This window comes from Oncorhynchus masou, chromosome 19 (assembly GCF_036934945.1).
Source record: "Oncorhynchus masou masou isolate Uvic2021 chromosome 19, UVic_Omas_1.1, whole genome shotgun sequence".
NCBI lineage: Eukaryota > Metazoa > Chordata > Actinopteri > Salmoniformes > Salmonidae > Oncorhynchus > Oncorhynchus masou.
Genome location: NC_088230.1, coordinates 27,688,936 through 27,708,962, shown reverse-complemented (window position 1 = coordinate 27,708,962; position 20,027 = coordinate 27,688,936). Strand labels below are relative to the sequence as shown.

General features: G+C 41.2%; 1 protein-coding gene across 2 annotated transcripts in view; it reads right to left on the bottom strand.

Moving 5' to 3' along the window:
- LOC135506095 (5'-3' exoribonuclease 2-like) overlaps window positions 1-13,813 on the bottom strand; it is a 38,627-nt gene extending 24,814 nt beyond the window's left edge. The window contains exons 1-17 of one of the 2 annotated variants that reach the window (XM_064925519.1): window positions 13,603-13,813; window positions 12,949-13,076; window positions 12,661-12,772; window positions 12,428-12,539; window positions 12,215-12,273; window positions 6,592-6,681; window positions 6,289-6,361; window positions 6,044-6,094; window positions 4,688-4,845; window positions 3,723-3,797; window positions 3,202-3,335; window positions 3,028-3,085; window positions 2,632-2,739; window positions 2,309-2,353; window positions 1,468-1,611; window positions 1,179-1,223; window positions 474-562 (exon numbers count right to left, since the gene is read on the bottom strand). In XM_064925519.1, coding sequence (XP_064781591.1) covers window positions 474-562; window positions 1,179-1,223; window positions 1,468-1,611; window positions 2,309-2,353; window positions 2,632-2,739; window positions 3,028-3,085; window positions 3,202-3,335; window positions 3,723-3,797; window positions 4,688-4,845; window positions 6,044-6,094; window positions 6,289-6,361; window positions 6,592-6,681; window positions 12,215-12,273; window positions 12,428-12,539; window positions 12,661-12,772; window positions 12,949-13,076; window positions 13,603-13,677 — 1,556 coding nt within the window. In that variant the 5' untranslated portion in view covers window positions 13,678-13,813. The remainder of the gene's footprint in view (window positions 1-473; window positions 563-1,178; window positions 1,224-1,467; window positions 1,612-2,308; window positions 2,354-2,631; window positions 2,740-3,027; window positions 3,086-3,201; window positions 3,336-3,722; window positions 3,798-4,687; window positions 4,846-6,043; window positions 6,095-6,288; window positions 6,362-6,591; window positions 6,682-12,214; window positions 12,274-12,427; window positions 12,540-12,660; window positions 12,773-12,948; window positions 13,077-13,602) is intronic. The other variant, XM_064925520.1, reaches the window with a different exon arrangement.
- Window positions 13,814-20,027: the final 6,214 nt, after the last annotated feature.

Sequence of the window (20,027 nt, the reverse complement as noted above, 5' to 3'; positions counted from 1 at the left end):
TGGGAATTACAATAGTCCATTGAAGACATGGAAGAGTAACTAGTTTACTGCTTTAGGAAGCAGCTGAAAGGTTTCGCCATATTAGTGGATTGGCGATGCACTGCACACATAATGAAAGATGAGCAGCATCTGTCTAGCCAATCCTTCACACTGGCCCACAGGGAGAGCAGCCTTGTAACAGCAAAGCCTCCATGAATACCAATTTAGCCCAACGGATTCAACAGCCTTCGCGAGTACATCACAGAGGAATTTATGAGAATATGCCTCCTTTCCATATTAATAACTTGCAGGCAGGAGGAGCTCCCAACCACAGAGGAGCTCCTAAGGGAACTATGCTGAACTGGAGAGGCATAAATCAGACCATCACACCCTTGTTGAGAGGCCTGCCTGGTTGGTTGACTGACTGGCTACTTGGATGAGACTGTCCTGGTTGGTTTACTCCCTAGTTGACTGACTGTAGCGTAGCCATTTACCTGACGTTATCCTCAGGCTCTGGCTCGCTGTCACTGTCCTCGACTTTCCGCTTCACACCCCGGCCATCCTGCCCATCACTGCGTCCTGCCTGGACAAAACACACATCCTTACAAATAATTATACCTAAACCATCTGGCAGCAGATCGGTTTTTACCAATTGGGGACAGATTTTCATTCAAATATTCTAAAATCCACATAGAACAAATATGCACACGTCCCTCCAGAGGTGTTTCCATGAGACTATTGTGCATAAATTACTTTGGCACTTAAGTTAATGTACTGAATAAAAACAGTTTAATGCATTTCCAGCTCTACCTATGTGTTTGTCAAAAACTTGCGATAAATAGCATACTTGCCCAATTATAAGAAAATAAAACATTCAGTTAATGTGTGCAGACCTTCACCTTTGCCACACTTCATTCATGTGCAAATATCTCAGGCTATTTTTCTCATGCATTTAAGTAACAAAGGCAGATTGAAGAGGCATTAAGAGCTTCAGAATATACATTAATAAAAATATATAAACTAGCCCAGACCAGCATAAAAAAAACATGGAAATGTGTACTGCGCTCACACTTGAGGTACATATAAACGCTTGAACATGGACAAAAGTCCTCCACCACATTTGATCAATAAAAGACATGTAAAATTCTAGACCTGTTTAAAAATCACTATAAAACAGAAGGTTCTCATTGGAGGCATACCTGGCCACCATTCTTCATCATGGCTTTTAGGGATTGCGCAGCATCCTGAAATAAAAATACACTTTTAAATACCTATAAATTGTATAAGTGTCCTATATCGCCCTAACACCTCAACATTCGTATAGATGTTCACTGTGCGGAGAGCTTGGGAGGAAGCATCTCATTGTACTGGGTACACTACACTGTATCCTGTGTATATGGCAACGTTGGATTTTAGTGGATAATAGGTGTTTTTTTCTTGCACCGTTGACCAGAAGCAATATCCCCCTGATAAGCCCCCCCATCATACCTTGTTGTGCTGGTCCCTGCCCTGCATCCTCATGTCGAAGGCTTGGTGTCGGGCGTTCTGGACAACCCCAGGTCTGCCTCTGCCGCCAAGGGCCTGGGGGGCGAACTGACCAGCGGTCATGTAGGCTGGGCCCTGCTGCTGAGCCTAGGAAACACACAACGTATCATTTAGTTTAACAATTTGGGATACCTAGTCAGTTGTACAACTGAAATGCGTCATTCGCATTTAACACTGATTCAGAGAGGTGGGGGGGCTGCCTTAATCGATATCCACGTCATTGGCACAGTTAGTTGTCCGGTATTAACTGCCTTGCCCAGAGGCAGAATGACAAGATTATTACCTCGTCGGTTCAGGGATTCAATCCAGCAAACGTTTACTGGTTACTGGACTAACACTCCTACCCCCCAGGCTACCTGCTGGCCCCAGGCTTAAGAGTCTGTGAAATTGGCCTTATAAAGTCACTGGTTTCACAAATCTTGCACACACGTTTGGTTTCCGAGATCTAAAAATCTGCCATTGTCCAAAAAAGCAAATAAGACTACTGGCATACAATACAGCAGACCTCAAGGGCCACAGTTCTGCACCCCTGATTTAAAACATCTATTAAGGGTAAGGTTTCGAACAATACACAGCGCTACCACATTGACAATATAAATCAGAACAAATGAAAAATAGTTTAATTGCCCATTGAAATAAATGGCCTTGCATGCATACTCATAATTCTAAGAAAACATGAAGGAGTTAAGTACATCCAAAACATATTGTCAAGGAAATGAGAATGCATTCAACCACACAGTACAAAGTCAAGCTACAATAAAATAGCCCAATCCACATCACTTACCTTCATTCTCTTCTTTTTTTCCTTATTCCTTCGCTTGAATCCCTCCTACAAGACAAACCTCATTTACACAAACAGTCAACTGGAAAAGTTACAGAACAGTGATTAACCTCAACTAAAATTGGCATCAGCTAAAATATCTTAAAATGACAGCTGAGTGTCTGACAAATACCCGCTCGAAAAGAGAATTTCTGAAACACCCAAGTCATGATTCATGTAAAGCATATGGAAAATCTCCCACCCCTCAATTTAACAAAGGAAGAAAATGATCTATTGAAGAGGAATAATTCCCTGCTGAAAGCTACTGCTTCCAGCTTCCATCTTACATCGTCCTCTTTGCGCTTCTTGAAGATGTTGTCTTCAGCCACGCCGATGGCCTGCATGATCAACTCAACACTCTCCAATTTGACAAAACCATTCTCTGTGATGTAGCCCTGTGAGCAGAGAAAGACCACGTTAAGGCTATGAACAGACACTTGGGCAAGGAAGAAAGTCAGGACAGCTTTAAGGGCCAGTTTTCCAGACACAGATTAAGCCTAGTCCTGGACTAAACAACTATTCCAATAGAGAAATTACACAGAACATGTATTTTCACCCAGGACTAGGCTTAATCTGTGTTTGGCAAATTAACCCAACGGCTTCTGGGGTGGGGGATTCTAAGTAACGTCTCCTAAGAAACCATGTGAGACAGTCATAACCAAGCCTACACAGAGAACACTTACTCCAGTCTTGTGCACAACGTCTTTGTAGATGCCCACCAGTCGATCTATCGCACCCTCTCTGAAGGACACATGGAACATACCATCAACAATTGAAAAGTATGGAAACAGCAAGAATGTATTTTTGTCAAGGTGTTTTCAAGACGATAAGCTTCATCTCAGTTCCATCAGGTTTACCTAATCTCTAAGGACGGTAAGTGAGGCAAGAAATCATTGCCAACAAAGAAGCACATGAAGACCCAGTCATCGACAGTCCTCTCAAAGTCAAAGGGAAAGGGCAGACTGGCCATCGTCAGCTCTCGCTCCAGGTACTATAGGAAAAGGAAGCATGCCTTGATAAACTGATTAAAAAAAAATAAAGAAATGAGATGTCTCATTTCGACCTGAAATGTAATGTTCATTTCTCTACCATAAGCCGCATGTCAGTAATAAAGCCCTTTTGTGGAGAAAACTCATTCTGATTGGCTGGGCCTGGCTGCCAAGTGGGTGGGCCTATTGCTGCACCCCTGCCCAGTCATGTGAAATTCATCAATTTGGGCCTGATGAATTCATTTCAATAGACTGATTTCCTTATATGGACTGTAACTCATCAAAATCTTTAAAATTGTTGCATTCATATTTTTGTTCAGTATAGTTACATGACCATAAATATAATTAATAGGCTTTTTGGAAATTCTAAGACGTCAGACAGAACGTACCTCGCGCAAAACGCACAGCCTGATGAATATGAACTCCTGTTCAGAAGCCGGCATAGTGTCTGCAAACTCATCATGCTGCAATAAGAACACATTATTAGTCATAATTGCTCATAAAACAGAGAGCAAATGTAATGTACACTTTTTGGGGGGCGGTTTACTGAGCACAGATTAAGCGTAGGCTTGAACGGTAAACCAAACTCAATGGAGAATCTCCATTGAAAATGCTTTTTAGTTTAAGACTAGGCTTAGTCTGCCTGTGAAAATGGCCCTTAAAATCCTAAAGTATCCTTCTATCTACTTCCTCATAATTCAATTTTTGTGTCCGTGTCCAGTATGAAGGAAGTTATAGGTAGTTTAGCAAGCCAATGCTAAGTAGCATTAGCGCAATGACTGGAAGTCTATGGGTATGTGGTATATTCTCCATCGAGATGGGGTCAATTCCAAATTTAATTTGAAAATCCAATTAAATTCTTGATTTCCCTCATGAAGTGGAGAACTTAAGTGGAATTAAATTAGAATTTACGGAATGAAAAGTTACAGAATTGGAATAGACTTTTTTATTTTATTTTTTAAAATCAGAATTATAAAAACACTTAATCTTTGGAATTTAAATGAAATATTTGTACATTTCCCAGTTAATGGTATGAATGCACATGGTATAAAACATTCACTGTAGGATTTGATTTGAATAATTTCAACCTGCATTCCTATATTTCCAGCATAGCTAGGCTGTCTCTAGAGTAACATGCTCAGACCGAAGGAAATGAATTCCAATTTGTGTAATTGTTAGGGATAATATTGAATTGAGAATGTAAATATTGGAATTTACCCAATATTGGAATTCAGAGGAATTGGATTCTCAGAATGCAAAGACTGACCTGGAATTTGAATTTAATAGAAATTACAGGGAGAGAGAATTGAATGAGGAATTAACCCCAACCTTAATGTCTATAAAGTAAATTTACCTCTCCCTGTTTCTCCCTGGCCACTCCCTGGCAGTCCTTGATCTCATGTCCTTTCTGTCCACACATAGCACAGGGCCGAGGCTGGTTGGGCTTGAACTCTTCTCTGATGATGGTGAAATTGGGCTCGTGAGTGGCAAGACCCAGCATGATCAGGTCAGCTAGGGAAATTAACAGAAGACGCCATCCAAATTTTAAAAAATACAATTGGAAGTGAAGAGGAAATTCAGTAACTCTGTTTGGAAAGTGGTAGTTGATGAAAAAGCTTCTTTGTTGTTCAAATGTAAAACCAATGATTTTCAGCCCTAGACCTTGATCAGGGTTTTTGTGGAAACAGAAAATCTTGAAATACAGTGGAAGGCAGAAAACAGCTCTGAAGTACTGGGTTTTATACATGTACTGTCATCAGGAACAATGAACTCAGGTTTCTAAGGCTTTATGTTAATTAAATTACCTAGTCCACATGAGCCTCGCATGCATTATTATCTACGTGTCATTAATATACACGTACAATAGCATGATTTATCCATTTGAGGGGAGTGAAGCTTCACCCAAAATGGCACCCTATTCCCAGCATAGTGCACTACTTTTGACCAGAGCCTTATGTGCCCTGGTCAAAAATAGTGCACTATATATAGGGAATAGGATGTCATTTGGGACAGGCTGAATGCATCAGGCTCCTCTTCAAGCTAATTACATGCAATATTTTCCCTCTTTTGTCTACCAAGGGCATCATGAACCATTGAATGACTGAAGCTTTTATCTATCATGTCCTGCATAATTTCACCCATTTAAAACTAACTGGCCATTAATATAGCAGGACAATAAGGCCGGCAGAAAACAGAGAAGCCCTATCCTCTAACAAAATCCAAGGTTGGAGAGTTGCAACTAATGTTGCCAAACTTTTAAACAAGTGTAAGAACATTCACTATATATTCACTATATCGATAACCATTTAGCAAAGCATCACCTGCAGTTACGGTGCATAACTAAACCCTTTGCCGTCGTTTTAGAAAAACAAACATACGTTATCACGGTCACCCACAGGTCTTTTGCCCATCTGGCTCAATAAGGCAACATTGTGTGCCCTACAATTATTAACAAACATTTATCAAATCCTGAATAGGTATCATTGTGTATTTAGAAGCCTTCTAGCTGGTTTGACAAGTCTTTCCTACAGTAAATGTGAGATCTAATTTGCATCATGTCTGCATTTATCATGCACTCTCATAATTCATCAATAATATGAAGGATACACGAAGCACAGCTTTTTGGAAGAGTTCTTGCCATTGATGCTCAATTTTCTCCCATTGTGTTGGTTACTCATTACTACAGAGACCATTGTGGTGCAAAGCTTACCGTCAGCTCCACAAAGACAGTGGTGTGTGTTGGGGTCATGGTGGGGTTGAGCTGTATAAAAATTAAATTTAAAAAAAGATAAACACATCATTACATATAGTTAGCTTACACACGATTGCGGAGCTTGTACTAAGATGGAAGGCCATTTGTGACTTTGTAATATGCCTGTGATTTCAGCCAAGTATGTCACAAATGACCTTCAAAATGGTCAACAATTTCATATTGAAAACTATCTTGACTCCTACCTCTCTGCCGTCTAATATAGTCCATGATCTTATGCTCCCCCTCACCAGGGACACTGGCATCAGACAAGATTACCTAGAATGAACAAAGAAAGCTGTCATTTGAGCAATATTGAATGCATATGACAGTGTCAGACATGACCTTTGTTTAATTTCCAAGAAAATATGTACTTCTTGACTGAGTAGAACAGACCAACACGTAAAAAAGCAAGCTTTGACATGGTAAAAATTAAAGAGCACCAATGCATTAGAAATTGTTGTGGTCTTTTTCCACAGGTGCCATCACCTTTTCGGAATAACACCTACTGTAATGTTACGCCATCCAGGGTCATTACTGAGTCTGTCTGCAACGTAGTAACGGAGACACTTTGCAAGGTTGTCCATGAACTCTGTGCCCTAGAGATGATTTTCAAATTAACAATAATTCATTTTCAGACAGTATTCACAACTTTGCAGGTTCACAAAAAGAGCTGCTCCAAATGTACCAGGGGCAAGTTCTTCTGCACTGTTAAAGTAACGGTCCAGTGTTTCCAGATTTCTAGGAAATACGACCTATAGCCAAATAATTCATTCATACATACACACACACACACACACACACACACACACATACATAAATACATATATGTATATATATATACACACACACAGCTCAAAAAAATAAAGGGAACCCTTAAACACCACAATGTAACTCCAAGTCAATCACACTTCTGTGAAATCAAACTGTCCACTTAGGAAGCAACACTGATTGACATTAAATTTCACATGCTGTTGTGCAAATAGTATAGACAACAGGTGGAAATGATAGGCAATTAGCAAGACACCCCCAATAAAGGAGTGGTTCTGCAGGTGGGGACCACAGACCACTTCTCAGTTCCTATGCTTCCTGGCTGATGTTTTGGTCACTTTTGAATGCTGGCGGTGCTTTCACTCTAGTGGTAGCATGAGACGGAGTCTACAACCCACACAAGTGGCTCAGGTAGTGCAGCTCATCCAGGATGGCACATCAATGCGAGCTGTGGCAAGAAGGTTTGCTGTGTCTGTCAGCGTAGTGTCCAGAGCATGGAGGCGCTACCAGGAGACAGGCCAGTACGTCCACAGGTGGGGGTTGTGCTTACAGCCCAACACCGTGCAGGACGTTTTTCATTTGCCAGAGAACACCAAGATTGGCAAATTCGCCACTGGCGCCCTGTGCTCTTCACAGATGAAAGCAGGTTCAGACTGAGCACGTGACAGTCTGGAGACGCTGTGGAGAATGTTCTGCTGCCTGCAACATCCTCCAGCATGACCGGTTTGGTGGTGGGTCAGTCATGGTGTGGGGTGGCATTTCTTTGGGGGGCCACACAGCCCTCTATGTGCACGCCAGAGGTAGCCTGACTGCCATTAGGTACCGAGATGAGATCCTCAGACCCCTTGTGAGACCATATGCTGGTGCGGTTGTCCCTGGGTTCCTCCTAATGCAAGACAATGATAGACCTCATGTGGCTGGAGTGTGTCAGCAGTTCCTGCAAGAGGAAGGCATTGATGCTATGGACTGGCCCGCCCGTTCCCCAGACCCGAATCCAATTGAGCACATCTGGGACATCATGTCTCGCTCCATTCACCAACGCCACGTTACACCACAGACTGTCCAGGAGTTGGCGGATGCTTTAGTCCAGGTCTGGGAGGAGATCCCCCAGGAGACCATCCGCCACCTCATCAGGAGCATGCCCAGGCGTTGTAGGGAGGTTATACAGGCACGTGGAGGCCACACACACTACTGAGCCTCATTTTTGACTTGTTTTAAGGACATTATATCAAAGTTGGATCAGCCTGTAGTGTGGTTTTCTACTTTAATGTTGAGTGTGACTCCAAATCCAGACCTCCATGGGTTGATAAATTTGATTTCCATTGATAATTTGTGTGTGATTTTGTTGTCAGCACATTCAACTATGTAAAGAAAAAAGTATTTAATAAGAATATTTCATTCATTCAGATCTAGCATGTGTTATTTTAGTGTTCCCTTTATTTTTTTGAGCAGTATATATATATATATATATATATATATATATGAGTAATTCATTAGCTAGCTAGATATATATTTTACACATACACACAGTACCAGTCAAAAGTTAGGACACACCTACTCATTCAAGGGTTTCTCTTACTTTTTACTATATCGTAGAATAATAGTGAAGACATCAAAACTATAAAATAACACATACAGAATTATGTAGTAACCAAATAAATGTTAAACAAATCTAAATATATTTTATATTTGAGATTCTTCAAAGTAGCCACCCTTTGCCTTGATGACGGCTTTGCACACTTGACATTCTCTCAACCAGCTTTAAGAGGTAGTCAAATGGAATACATTTCAATTAACAGGTGTGCCTTGTTAAACGTTCATTTGTGGAATTTCTTTCCTTCTTAATGCGTTTGAGCCAATCAGTTGTGTTGTGACAAGGTAGGATGGTATACAGAAGATAGCCCTATTTGGGAGAAGACCAAGTCCATATTATGGTAAGAACAGTTCAAATAAGCAAAGAGAAACAACAGTCCATAATTTCTTTAAGACATGGTCAGTCAATACAAAAAATGTCAAACTTTGAAAGTTTCTTCAAGTGCAGTCGCAGAAACGATCAAGCGCTATGATGAAACTGTCTCTCATGAGGCCCGCCACAGGAAAGGAAGACCCAGATACCTCTGCTGCAGAGGATAAGTTCATTAGAGTTACCAGCCTCAAATTGCAGCCCAAATAAATGCTTCACAGAGTTCATGTAACGACACATCAACATCAACTGTTCAGAGACTGTGTGAATCAGGCCTTCATGGTCGAATTGCTGCAAAGAAACCACAACTAAAGGACACCAACAAGAAGAGACTTGCATGGACCAAGAAACACGAGCAATGGACATTAGACCGGTGGAACTCTGTCCTTTGGTCTGATAAATTTTCAAATTTGGATTTTGGTTCCAACCGCTTTGTCTTTATGAGACGCAGAGTAGGTGAACGGATGATCTTTGCATGTGGTTCCCACCGTGAAGCATGGAGGTGGTGGTGTGATGGTGCTTTGCTGGTGACACTGTGTGCGATTTATTTAGTATTTAAGGCACTCTTAACCAGCACGGCTATGACAGCATTCTTCAGCGATACACCATCCCATCTCTGGTTTGCGCCTGATGGGACTATTTTTATTTTTCAACAGGACAATGACCCAACACACCTCCAGGCTGTGTAAGGGCTATTTGACCAAGAAGGAGAGCGATGCAGTGCTGAATCAGATGACCTGGCCTACACAATCACCCAACCTCGACCCAACTGAGACGGTTTGGGTTGAGTTGGACCGCAGAGTGAAGGAAAAGCAGCAAACAGGTGCTCAGCATGTGTGGGAACTCCTTCAATGACTGTCGGAAAATCTTTCCAGGTGACTACCTCATGGAGCTGGTTGAGAACGCAAAGCTGTCATCAAAGCAAAGGGTGGCTACTTTGAAGAATATCAAATATAAAACATATTTTGATTTGTTTAACACTTTTTTGTTTACTACATGATTCCATGTGTTATTTAATAATTTGTCTTCACTATTATTCTACAATGTAGAAAACAGTAAAAACCCTATAAAGTAAATGTGTCCAAAAATACATAGATACACATAATACTTATTTTCCACCATCATTTGCTAATAAATTCATTAAAAATCCTACAATGTGATTTTCTGGATTTTTTTTCTCTCATTTTGTCTGTCATAGTAGAAGTGTACCTATGATGAAAATTACAGTCCTCATCTTTTTAAGTGGGAGAACTTGCACAATTGGTGGCTGACTAAATACTTTTTTGCCCCACTGTATGTGCAAAATAATTACGTTAAAAGCAACTTTTCTGCATTGGAATGGTCTGGACATACTAGAGGTCGACCGATTAATTAGGGCCGAATTCAAGTTTTCATAACAATTGGAAATCAGTATTTTTGGACACCGTTTTGGCCATTTAAATTATATATATATTTTTTACACCTTTATTTAACTAGGCAAGTCAGTTAATTAAGAACACATTCTTATTTTCAATGGCGGCCTAGGAACGGTGGGTTAACTGCCTTGTTCAGGGGCAGAACTTTTACCTTGTCAGCTCCGGGATTCAATCTTGCAACCTTACGGTTAACTAGTCCAACACTCTAACCACCTGCCTCTCATTGCACTCCACGAGGAGCCTGCCTGTTACGTGAATGCAGCAGAAGCCAAGGGAAGTTGCTGGCTAGCATTAAACTTACCTTATAAAAAAAAATCTATCAATCATAATCACTAGTTAACTACACATGGTTGATGATATTACTAGTTTATCTAGTGTGTCCTGCGTTGCATAATCGATGCAACACAGGGGGATGATTTAACAAAAGCGCATTCGCGAAAAAAGCACAATCGTTGCATGACTGTACCTAACCATAAACACCAATACCTTTCTTAAAATCAATACACAGAAGTATATATTTTTAAACCTGCATATTTAGCTAAAAGAAATCCAGGTTAGCAGGCAATATTAAGCAGGTGAAATTGTGTCACTTCGCTTGCGTTCATTGCACACAGAGTCAGGGTATATGCAACAGTTTGGGCAACCTGGCTCATTGCAAACTAATTTGCCAGAATTTTACAGAATTATGACATAACATTGAAGGTTGTACAATGTAACAGGAATATTTAGACTTAGGGATGCCACCCGTTAGATAAATGACCAAACGGTTCCGTATTTCACTGAAATAATAAATGTTCTGTCCTTGAAATGATAGTTTCCAGATTCAACCATATTAATGACCAAAGGCTCGTATTTCTGTGTTATTATGTTATAATGAAGTCTATGATTTGATAGAGCAGTCTGACTGAGCGATGGTAGGCACCAGCAGGCCCGTAAGCATTCATTCAAACAGCACTTTCGTGCGTTTTGCCAGCAGCTCTTCGCAAGCACAGCGCTGTTCAAGACTTCAAGCCTATCAACTCCCGAGATTAGGCTGGTGTAACCGATGTGAAATGGCTAGCTAGGTAGCGGGTGCGCGCTAATAGCGTTTCAAACGTCACTCGCTCTGAGACTTGGAGTGGTTGTTCCCCTTGCCCTATAAGGGCTGCGGCTTTTGTGGAGCGATGGGTAACGCTGCTTCGAGGGTGGCTGTTGTCGTTGTGTTCCTGGCTTGAGCCCAGGTAGGGGCGACGGGATGGATGGAAGCTATACTGTTACACTGTCAATACTAAAGTGCCTATAAGAACATCCACAATAGTCAAAGGTATATGAAATACAAATGGTATAGAGAGAAATAGTCCTATAAATACTACATTAACTACAACCTAAAGCCTCTTACCTTGGAATATTGAAGTCTCATGTTAAAAGGAACCACCAACTTTCATATGTTCTCATGTTCTGAGCAAGGAACTTAAATGTTAGCTTTTTGTAGAAAAAGAAAAATCATAATCGGTTGACCTCTAGGGCATACATACCCCAACAGAATGGTTTTGGCATGTACTGTATATCCGTGCAAGAAGACCACTGATTGGTCAGGTCATCCTCAGGAGGGTGACATCATCCTCTATTTTTTTTTAACTAGGCAAGTCAGTTAAGAACAAATTCTTATTTTCAATGACGGCCTGGGTTAACTGCCTGTTCAAGGGCAGAACGACAGATGTGTACCATGTCAGCTTGGGGGTTTGAACTTGCAACCTCCCGGTTCCTAGTCCAACGCTCTTACCACTAGGCTACCCTGCCGCCCCATGAGGAAATCAAGCGCATTTTTTAAAGTGTTTCTGTAATTTATGCTTTGGCCACAAATACGAGTGTATGATGACTCAACAACATTATCTGAGTAGGAGTTAATAGATTATTACATTTTTAAAAGTAAGACTTTCACTGAACAGTTACTTTAAGATATTGGTGACAGAAACACAGCCTTAAAAAAAGCCTCATACTTACTGGGGTGATACAGTTGCTGTCAAATCTCTCCTTGATTTCAACCGGTGGAAGATACCCTCCTAAAATGTGAAGATGGGCAGAAAAAAAGTTGTATACATTTAGTATGCAATCCTGTTATGGAAAATATTTGTAAAGTGTGTCCATAAGTCTTTAACAAAGACTCCCATCTAAAAACTATTGGAAGGGTAAGAAAACCTCTGAACATATATGCACCTCTCCCGAGGATCTCCTCTCGGATGCGGGATTTCTCCTCAACCAGTTCCACTCCTTCCTTAGAAGCACGGAATCGCCTGGAGCGCTGCTGGTTCATTTTGGCGCGAGGGGCCTGTTCAGAGATAAACAAGGTCATGTGTATAACAAATTGCTTTGTACAGAACTGTAGAAAATCTAAATAGGGATTCATAGAAAATGTTATTCTCTCGTGAAAAGAAAGCAGCAGAATTTACCACTCCATCAATAGCCATGTAGAGAACCCTTCGAGGTCGCACAATATTGAAGAGCCGATCCATGTATTCAAAGATGGCAACCATCATTTCATCTTCATTTTTGGGTGCAGCCCTGTGAAAGTGAAGTAGAGTTTGAGGGTTTATACTACATTATCATCACAATTCATGGTAATGTACAAGAGTACCACCAATACCATGGGCCCTGGTCAAAAGTAATGCACTATAAAGGGAATAGGGTGTCATTTGGAACAAAGTCACATTCTATTTAATTATGTTAGTAAGACTAACTTGTCTTCAGGATGTGTACAGGGGTGAATGATCCCATTCATGTCCAAGTACAAATTGTCAAACTCCACTTCATTTGGATTCGGTTTGCTGGTATCAACAGGAATTCGTACCCCATTACATTCCTTGGACTAGGAGTAAAAGGGAAAAATAATTAAACAGTATTCCTATTATCAAATGCATGTCTGTTTATGTTCTGTTACAATGACGCAACTAATATAAATAAGGTGGTTAGCTAGATTTAACATTACTTGGCTATGAAATAGATTCCGTAACACGCCAAGTCAAAACATTGGCGGGCGGTCTCGCTTCTGCTTGTTCGCAAACCAATGGAATACCAACTCAACACTTGCGCAACACAGGCAACAAGGCTCTGCACACGAGTTTCTGGGTCAATCACTGCAAGTAGCATAGCTAACATTAGCTATCTAACTGCGTGCATCCCATACATTGTTGTTCATTCAATCGACAATTGATATAATATGCTCTGCTCGCTAGGTCTTTGAAAAGAGAAAATTATGAAAACTAACTATATTAATATCTAAAGTGCAATAAGGTTAGTACATGCTAGATGTACTAAGAAATAAAGGGCACAATTATTACACGGTCTTAAATACGCAACACACTAGCTAACGTTAGCTGCCTACAAACACGTACCCTCTCCTCAGTACAATGGACAACAATTGTAGAATATTTCCGACTCAACCAACGAAAAAATGCGGGGACTCCCATCTCCCGTAGTTTTACAATATGCTACACACAGCTATAAATTATTATATAGATTTAAAATTATTTAGTTAAAAAAACGGCTGTAGAAATAGCCGTTTTGCTTCGCGTGAAAAAATAAGCTCATGGCAACGTTTGATTTCCGGGTTATGCTGTTTTCATCTTCCGGGAGCAATTGTGTACAGGACAGGAGTCGAACAGCGCCCCATCGCGAATTCAAACAACGAGAAGGCCGATGAGGTATTCAATTCTGAAACATTCCAATTCTGCGATCATAACCAAGTGAGAAGGTAGTATTTATTTACAACATATTATTGGGAAATATCCACTTGGATGACCCTCCAACTGGTAATTACTAGTGGTAAACTCATCTATCATGCTGGCTTCAGATGCTCGTTTGAAATGGGAAACTGGGATTGGTAAATCCAACATGATTGTGGTCAAGTACTTTTAAAGTCAGAACAATTATTCAACCAATAAGATTTTAGTTAGCTTGGTTGTAATTGTCAAAAACGTATTTGTCAAATCAAAACCTTTTTGACCAATGGGTCAAACAATGCTAATTGTTTAAATAACCTCTAAGAACCAATATTCCAAACCTCATGCCTCTTATAATCCGTTCAAACGTTGTTTTTATCCTTGTAGGATGGCCAAAATTAGGGTGTTAAAATATTTTTTTATTTCAATGGAGGCCAGAGAAAATAAGTGGTCAAAAATAATGAAAATTGTGCAGCATCCGGTCAGCTAAACTGGATGCTGTGTGAGAATGAAGGCTGCCTGACAGGCTCACTTTCCCATTGAACCCCTCTTGTCGAATCCGCTGGACAGAAAACAATATAGAGGTAAGATAGATATGGACTGAGACAAAATCTTTTACATTGAATTCACTTCTTGTCATTCTAATTTTTCTTTTTGCAACCCACAGAAACAACTTCGAAGACGACCACCACAAAATGTAAAATTCTCAAAAGTTGTGGGTGAGAAAGCTGTAACACTCAGTCAACATTGCTCTGTGTTTATTATCGGATGTATTACATGCAGACCGGACACGTCGCGTGTGCGAGCGTCGCAAAATAAATTTAGAAATCCATGTTATTCAATTATTGCACCCATACTGCTCACGCGCGCCAACGAGCATCTGCGTTGCCAAGGGCTAAAATAGAACTCATTCCTATTTCTGACGCAGATCGCACTGCAAGTCCTGCCTCTCCCATCTCCTCATTTGTTTATAGAAGCAGGTAACCACGTGCCATCTCCTCATTGGTTATACCCATGTGGGTGATTGAAAGATGAACTGTGTTGCCGGTAGTCGTGGTAATACAATGAAAGTTTAGATGCGATCACCATATAAGTTAAACGATTAAAAAGCCTGGAAGGAGGAGAGATGACTAGAAACGATTCGGTTGGCCGTTTTATGTGTGGATTAATTGTCGGAGTAGAGGTCCTTGTGCATTTCAGGTAAAATAACAACTCAATGTTTATATCCCAGGACAAATTAGCTAGCAACAGCAAGTTAGCTAAATAGGACAAATTAACGTTAGCTTGCAAGTGCCAGCTAACTAGCTAAATTGCCATACATGTTTAATGCTTTTCGACCTGTCCCCAAATTAATGTAATTGGTTCAGAGTTTCTTTTGATATTTTAACCTGCGTGTCATGATCGCTTTTGGTGTGTGGGGGGGCAAAATACATTTATGCACGATAGCGCACGATGGCGCGCGCACGCAGCCGGTTTGGGTTCCGTGTTAGGTTATGAAATCTGACTTATTGCATATACTCTTAATTAAATGTTAGCGAGAGGCCCCACTGAATGATTCAGAACCTGAATAATCATTTGTCTTGTAAAAATTGTGGAAGAGGAAATAGGAAACTGGGAAGTGGTAAGTCCGACATGATTGTGTTCAAGTACTTTTGAAGTAGATGGTGCCGGAGGGTAGGGCTGCCGTCTTATCGGCTCTTAACCGACCATGCTATTTTTTAAAGTTTTTTGTTGCGTGGTTCGTAACTTGTTTTGTACATAATGTTGCTGCTACCGTCTCTTACAACCGAAAAGATCTTCTGGACATCAGAACTCACCTCAAATTGGACGATGAGTTCTTCTTCAATGAGTCAGATGCGAGGGATATACTACGGACGCCCGACCAGGCTCAGATCTGCTAGCTAACGTTCAATTGCTGAAAATAAATGGGACGAACTGAAAGCACTTATATCCTACCAATGGGACATTAAAAACTGGAATAGATTATGTTTCACAGAGTCATGGCTGAACGACGACATTAAGAACATACAGCTGGCGGGGTAAACACTCTTCTATCTGCAGGACAGGACAGAAGCCTCTGGTAAGACACGGGGCGGGGGCCTACATATTTGTAAACAATAGCTGGTGCACGATATCTAAGGAAGTCTCAGGGTTTTGCTCGCTTGATGTAGAGTATCTCATGATAAGCTGCAGACCACATTATTTTGTAGCTGTCTACATAACACCATATACCGATCTGGCACTAAAACCGCACTCAATGAGCTGTATTCCGCCATAAGCAAACAGGAAAATGCTCATCCAGAGACGGTGCTCCTAGTCGCCGGGGACTTTAATGCAGGGAAACTGAAATCCGTTTTACCACATTTCAATTAGCATTTTAAATATGCAACCAGAGGGAAAAGAATGCTAGACCACATTTGCTCCACACACAGAGACGTGTACAAAGCTCTCCCTTTCCCTCCATTTGGCAAATATGACCGTAACGCTATCCTCCTGATTCCTGCTTACAAGCAAAAATGAAAGCAGGAAGCACCAGTGACTCGGTCTATAAAAAAGTTTTCAGATGAAGCAGATGCTAAGCTACAGGACTGTTTTCCTATCACAGACTAGAACATGTTCTGGGATTCTATCGATGGCATTGAGGAGTACCACACATCAGTCACTGACTTTATCAATAAGTGCATTGAGGAAGTCGGATGTGGCAGGGTTTGCAAACTATTACAGACTACAAAGGGAAGCACAGCTGAGAGCTGCCCAGTGACACGAGCCTACCAGACAAGCTAAATAACTTCTATGCTCAGTTCGAGGCAAGTAACACTGAAACATGCGTGAGAGCATCAGCTGTTCCGGACGACTGTGTGATCACATTCTCCGCAGCCAATGTGAGTAAGACATTTAAACAGGTCAGGATTCACAAGGCCGCTGGGCCAAACGGATTACCAGGATGTGTACTTTGAGCATGCGCTCTGGCAAGTGTTTTCACTGACATTTTCAATCTCTCCCTATCTGAGTCTGTAATACCAACATGTTTCAAGCAGACCACCGTAGTCCCCATGCCAAAGACCACGACTCCAACACCATCAATAAGTATGCTGATGATACAACAGTGGTAGGCCTGATCACAGAGAGCGATGAGACAGCCTATAGGGAGGAGGTCAGAGACCTGACCATGTGGTGCAAGGACAACAACCTCTCCCTCAACGTGATCTTGACAAAGGAGATGATTGTGGACTACAGGAAAAGGAGGACCGAGCACGCCCCCATTCTCATCGACGGGGCCGTTGTGGAGCAGGTTGAGAGCTTCCTTGGCGTCCACATCACCAACAAACTAACATGGTCTAAGCACACCAAGACAGTCATGAAGAGGGCACGACACAACCTATTCCCCGTCAGGAGACTGAAAAGATGTGGTATGGATCCTCAGATCCTCAAAAGGTCTTACAGCTCCACCATTGAGAGCACCCTGACGGGTTGCATCACTGCCTGGTATGGCAACTGCTCTGCCTCTGACCGCAAGTCACTCTAGTCACCCTAGTCATAGACTGTTTTCTCTGCTACCGTACGGCAAGCGGTATCGGAGTGCCAGGTCTAGGTCCAAGAGGCTCCTAAACAGCTTCTACCCCCAAGCCATAAGACTCCTGAACAACTCCTTCTCCTTCTGTAGGCCTCACTGACCTGAGCTCATACAACTAGTTTTTTAGTACAAAAGGCATAATGTATGGATTATTTTGACTATAACAAATACTTAGATGAAACATATTGTGCTATTTATCACTGACTACTTTGTGTCAAAGTTTAACAAGGACTCTCTCCTCCTCATCAGTGTCATGATCAAAGATATGATCGAGCCTCACATACACTATATCATTTGGTCATTGTGCTGCCACAGAAGGAATTGTGTGCAAGGCCTCAAAAAAGCTTCACATACCAGAGCTGTGAGAAAAGTTCTATATATCATTGAAACAATGTTGTGATTGTTTGTGAGAATGCCAACAGCTGTGGTTCCCATTGGGGAAAGATTATATTGGGGAAAGGTTCCCGAGGGGCTTGCCATGGAAGCCATGAAGGGGAGTGAGGTGTGTGTGTGCTCAAACATACATGCATGTGGAGGTCTGGGAGAGGAAGTGTGTCCATCTGATGAATGGTCATGTGCCTGAACTCAATTTTATACACTCATTTTAGTCTCACCCATTAATTTCTAATGACCAGTCATTTTTGACCTGGAACACCACAGGTGTACAAAAGTTAAATTAAACACCCAAAATTTGATGAAAATCATCAATTTGTATTTTGTGTGTTCAGATGCCCTGTGTGGACTAAGTCGTGGAACCTTATGACAATCAGATTAAATTAACTACATTTTTTAGAGAAATCTTGCAAATCGGTCCAATTCGACCATTGGACTCTTCACCATCTGGCAGTCTGACGGACGAATCTGGGTTTGGCGGATGCCAGGAGAACACTACCTGCCCGAATACATAGTGCCAATTGTAAACTTTGGTGGAGGAGGAATAATAATCCAAGGCTGTTTTTCATGGTTCGCTACCGCATACTTGTGGTAACAGTTTGGGGAAGGCTCTTTCCTGTTTCAGCATGACAATGCCCCTGTGCACAAAGCAAGGTCCATACAGAAATGGTTTGTCGAGATCGGTGTGGAAGACCTTGACTGGCCTGCACAGAGCCCTGACCTCTACCCATCGAACACCTTTGGGATGAATTGGAACACCGACTGCCAGCCAGGCATAATCGCCCAACATTAGTGCCCTACCTCATTAATGCTCTTGTGAGGGGGGTGTAGATATGACAATGAGTTATATGGAGAGGTGCGTGAGTTGGGCCATATAGGGCCCCACAGTGGAGGTGTCATAACACCCATAAAGCCTAGCCGTCAAACAGGAAAATGGTTCCAATTGTATGTCCACCATCCTTTTTTCCCACACAGAATTTTAGAAACACTTAAAATAAGGGCTGTGCTTCATGTAGGCTTACAGGTGTGGTTCCCATTGGGGAAAGGTTCCCGTGACGTTTTGATAACCATTTAAATCGAGTTTTATAAACATAAAAGGAAAACGATTGAAACCATTTCCATGTTTGATGGCTAGGTTTTATGGATATTATGACTCATACTGTGGTACTCTTGCTGTCCTGCCTGAGCATTTCAAAATGTAATGAGTACTTTCAGATGTCATGGAAAATGTATGGGAGTAAAAAGTGCATATTGTCTTTAAGAATGTAGTTGTCAAAAATATAAATAGTAAAGTACTGATACCCCCCAAAACAACTTAATATTTTTACTTAGTTACTTTACACCACTGCTATACCCTGTCTTAACCGGTTTTAACACAATTGCAGGCAACAGTACTTTTCCGTAACAACACGTTTGTGGCATCTTTTCTTCCGTTACACGCACTTGTTCGGAGACGCAGATAGCTAATTAGCACAGGTAGTCTCTATCTTCTGGCTGTCTTCTATAAACAAGCGCTGTAACATGGTAATATGGCATTGTGGAAACCGTAACCCTTTAAAAGGTGTGTAGTAATTTAGCCTATTGTTTTTATTGAAATTGTATTATGGTTGATATGAAAGTCAAGTTCCATAATGTTTCCAAAACTGTATCGCTTGCCGGGAGTATTTGCGTTTAAAAATAGCTTCAGTGCTTCCTTCCGGAGCTTCGTGAATAGACGGTATGAATATACAGTCTATGAATGGATAGATATCCGTAGCACATCCACAATGTGAGGATTCCTTATTTTGTCTAGTAATTGAGCACTCACTCTCAACTTTGGTTTGTGGGCTAGGTCAGGCATTTTGCAATATTTCCTTTAATATTTGAATTGCTTTGGTCCCTTTTCATTCAGGTTTGAGAAACCTTGTCCTATATATTTTGAACATATTTAGCATTAATATTCTTCAGAGAACAAAAAAATAACCTATACCATGATTATAATAGTGCTTCTCATCTCTATTCTGAATGGTATTCTGAATGGAAATGCATCTGTGGGTTATAATAATAACGTGTTGCACCAGGATAATAGTTGCAATAGCAACACATTTTAAATAGAAAATGGGGGCTCCTCTATTCTGCATGGCCTCCTTCA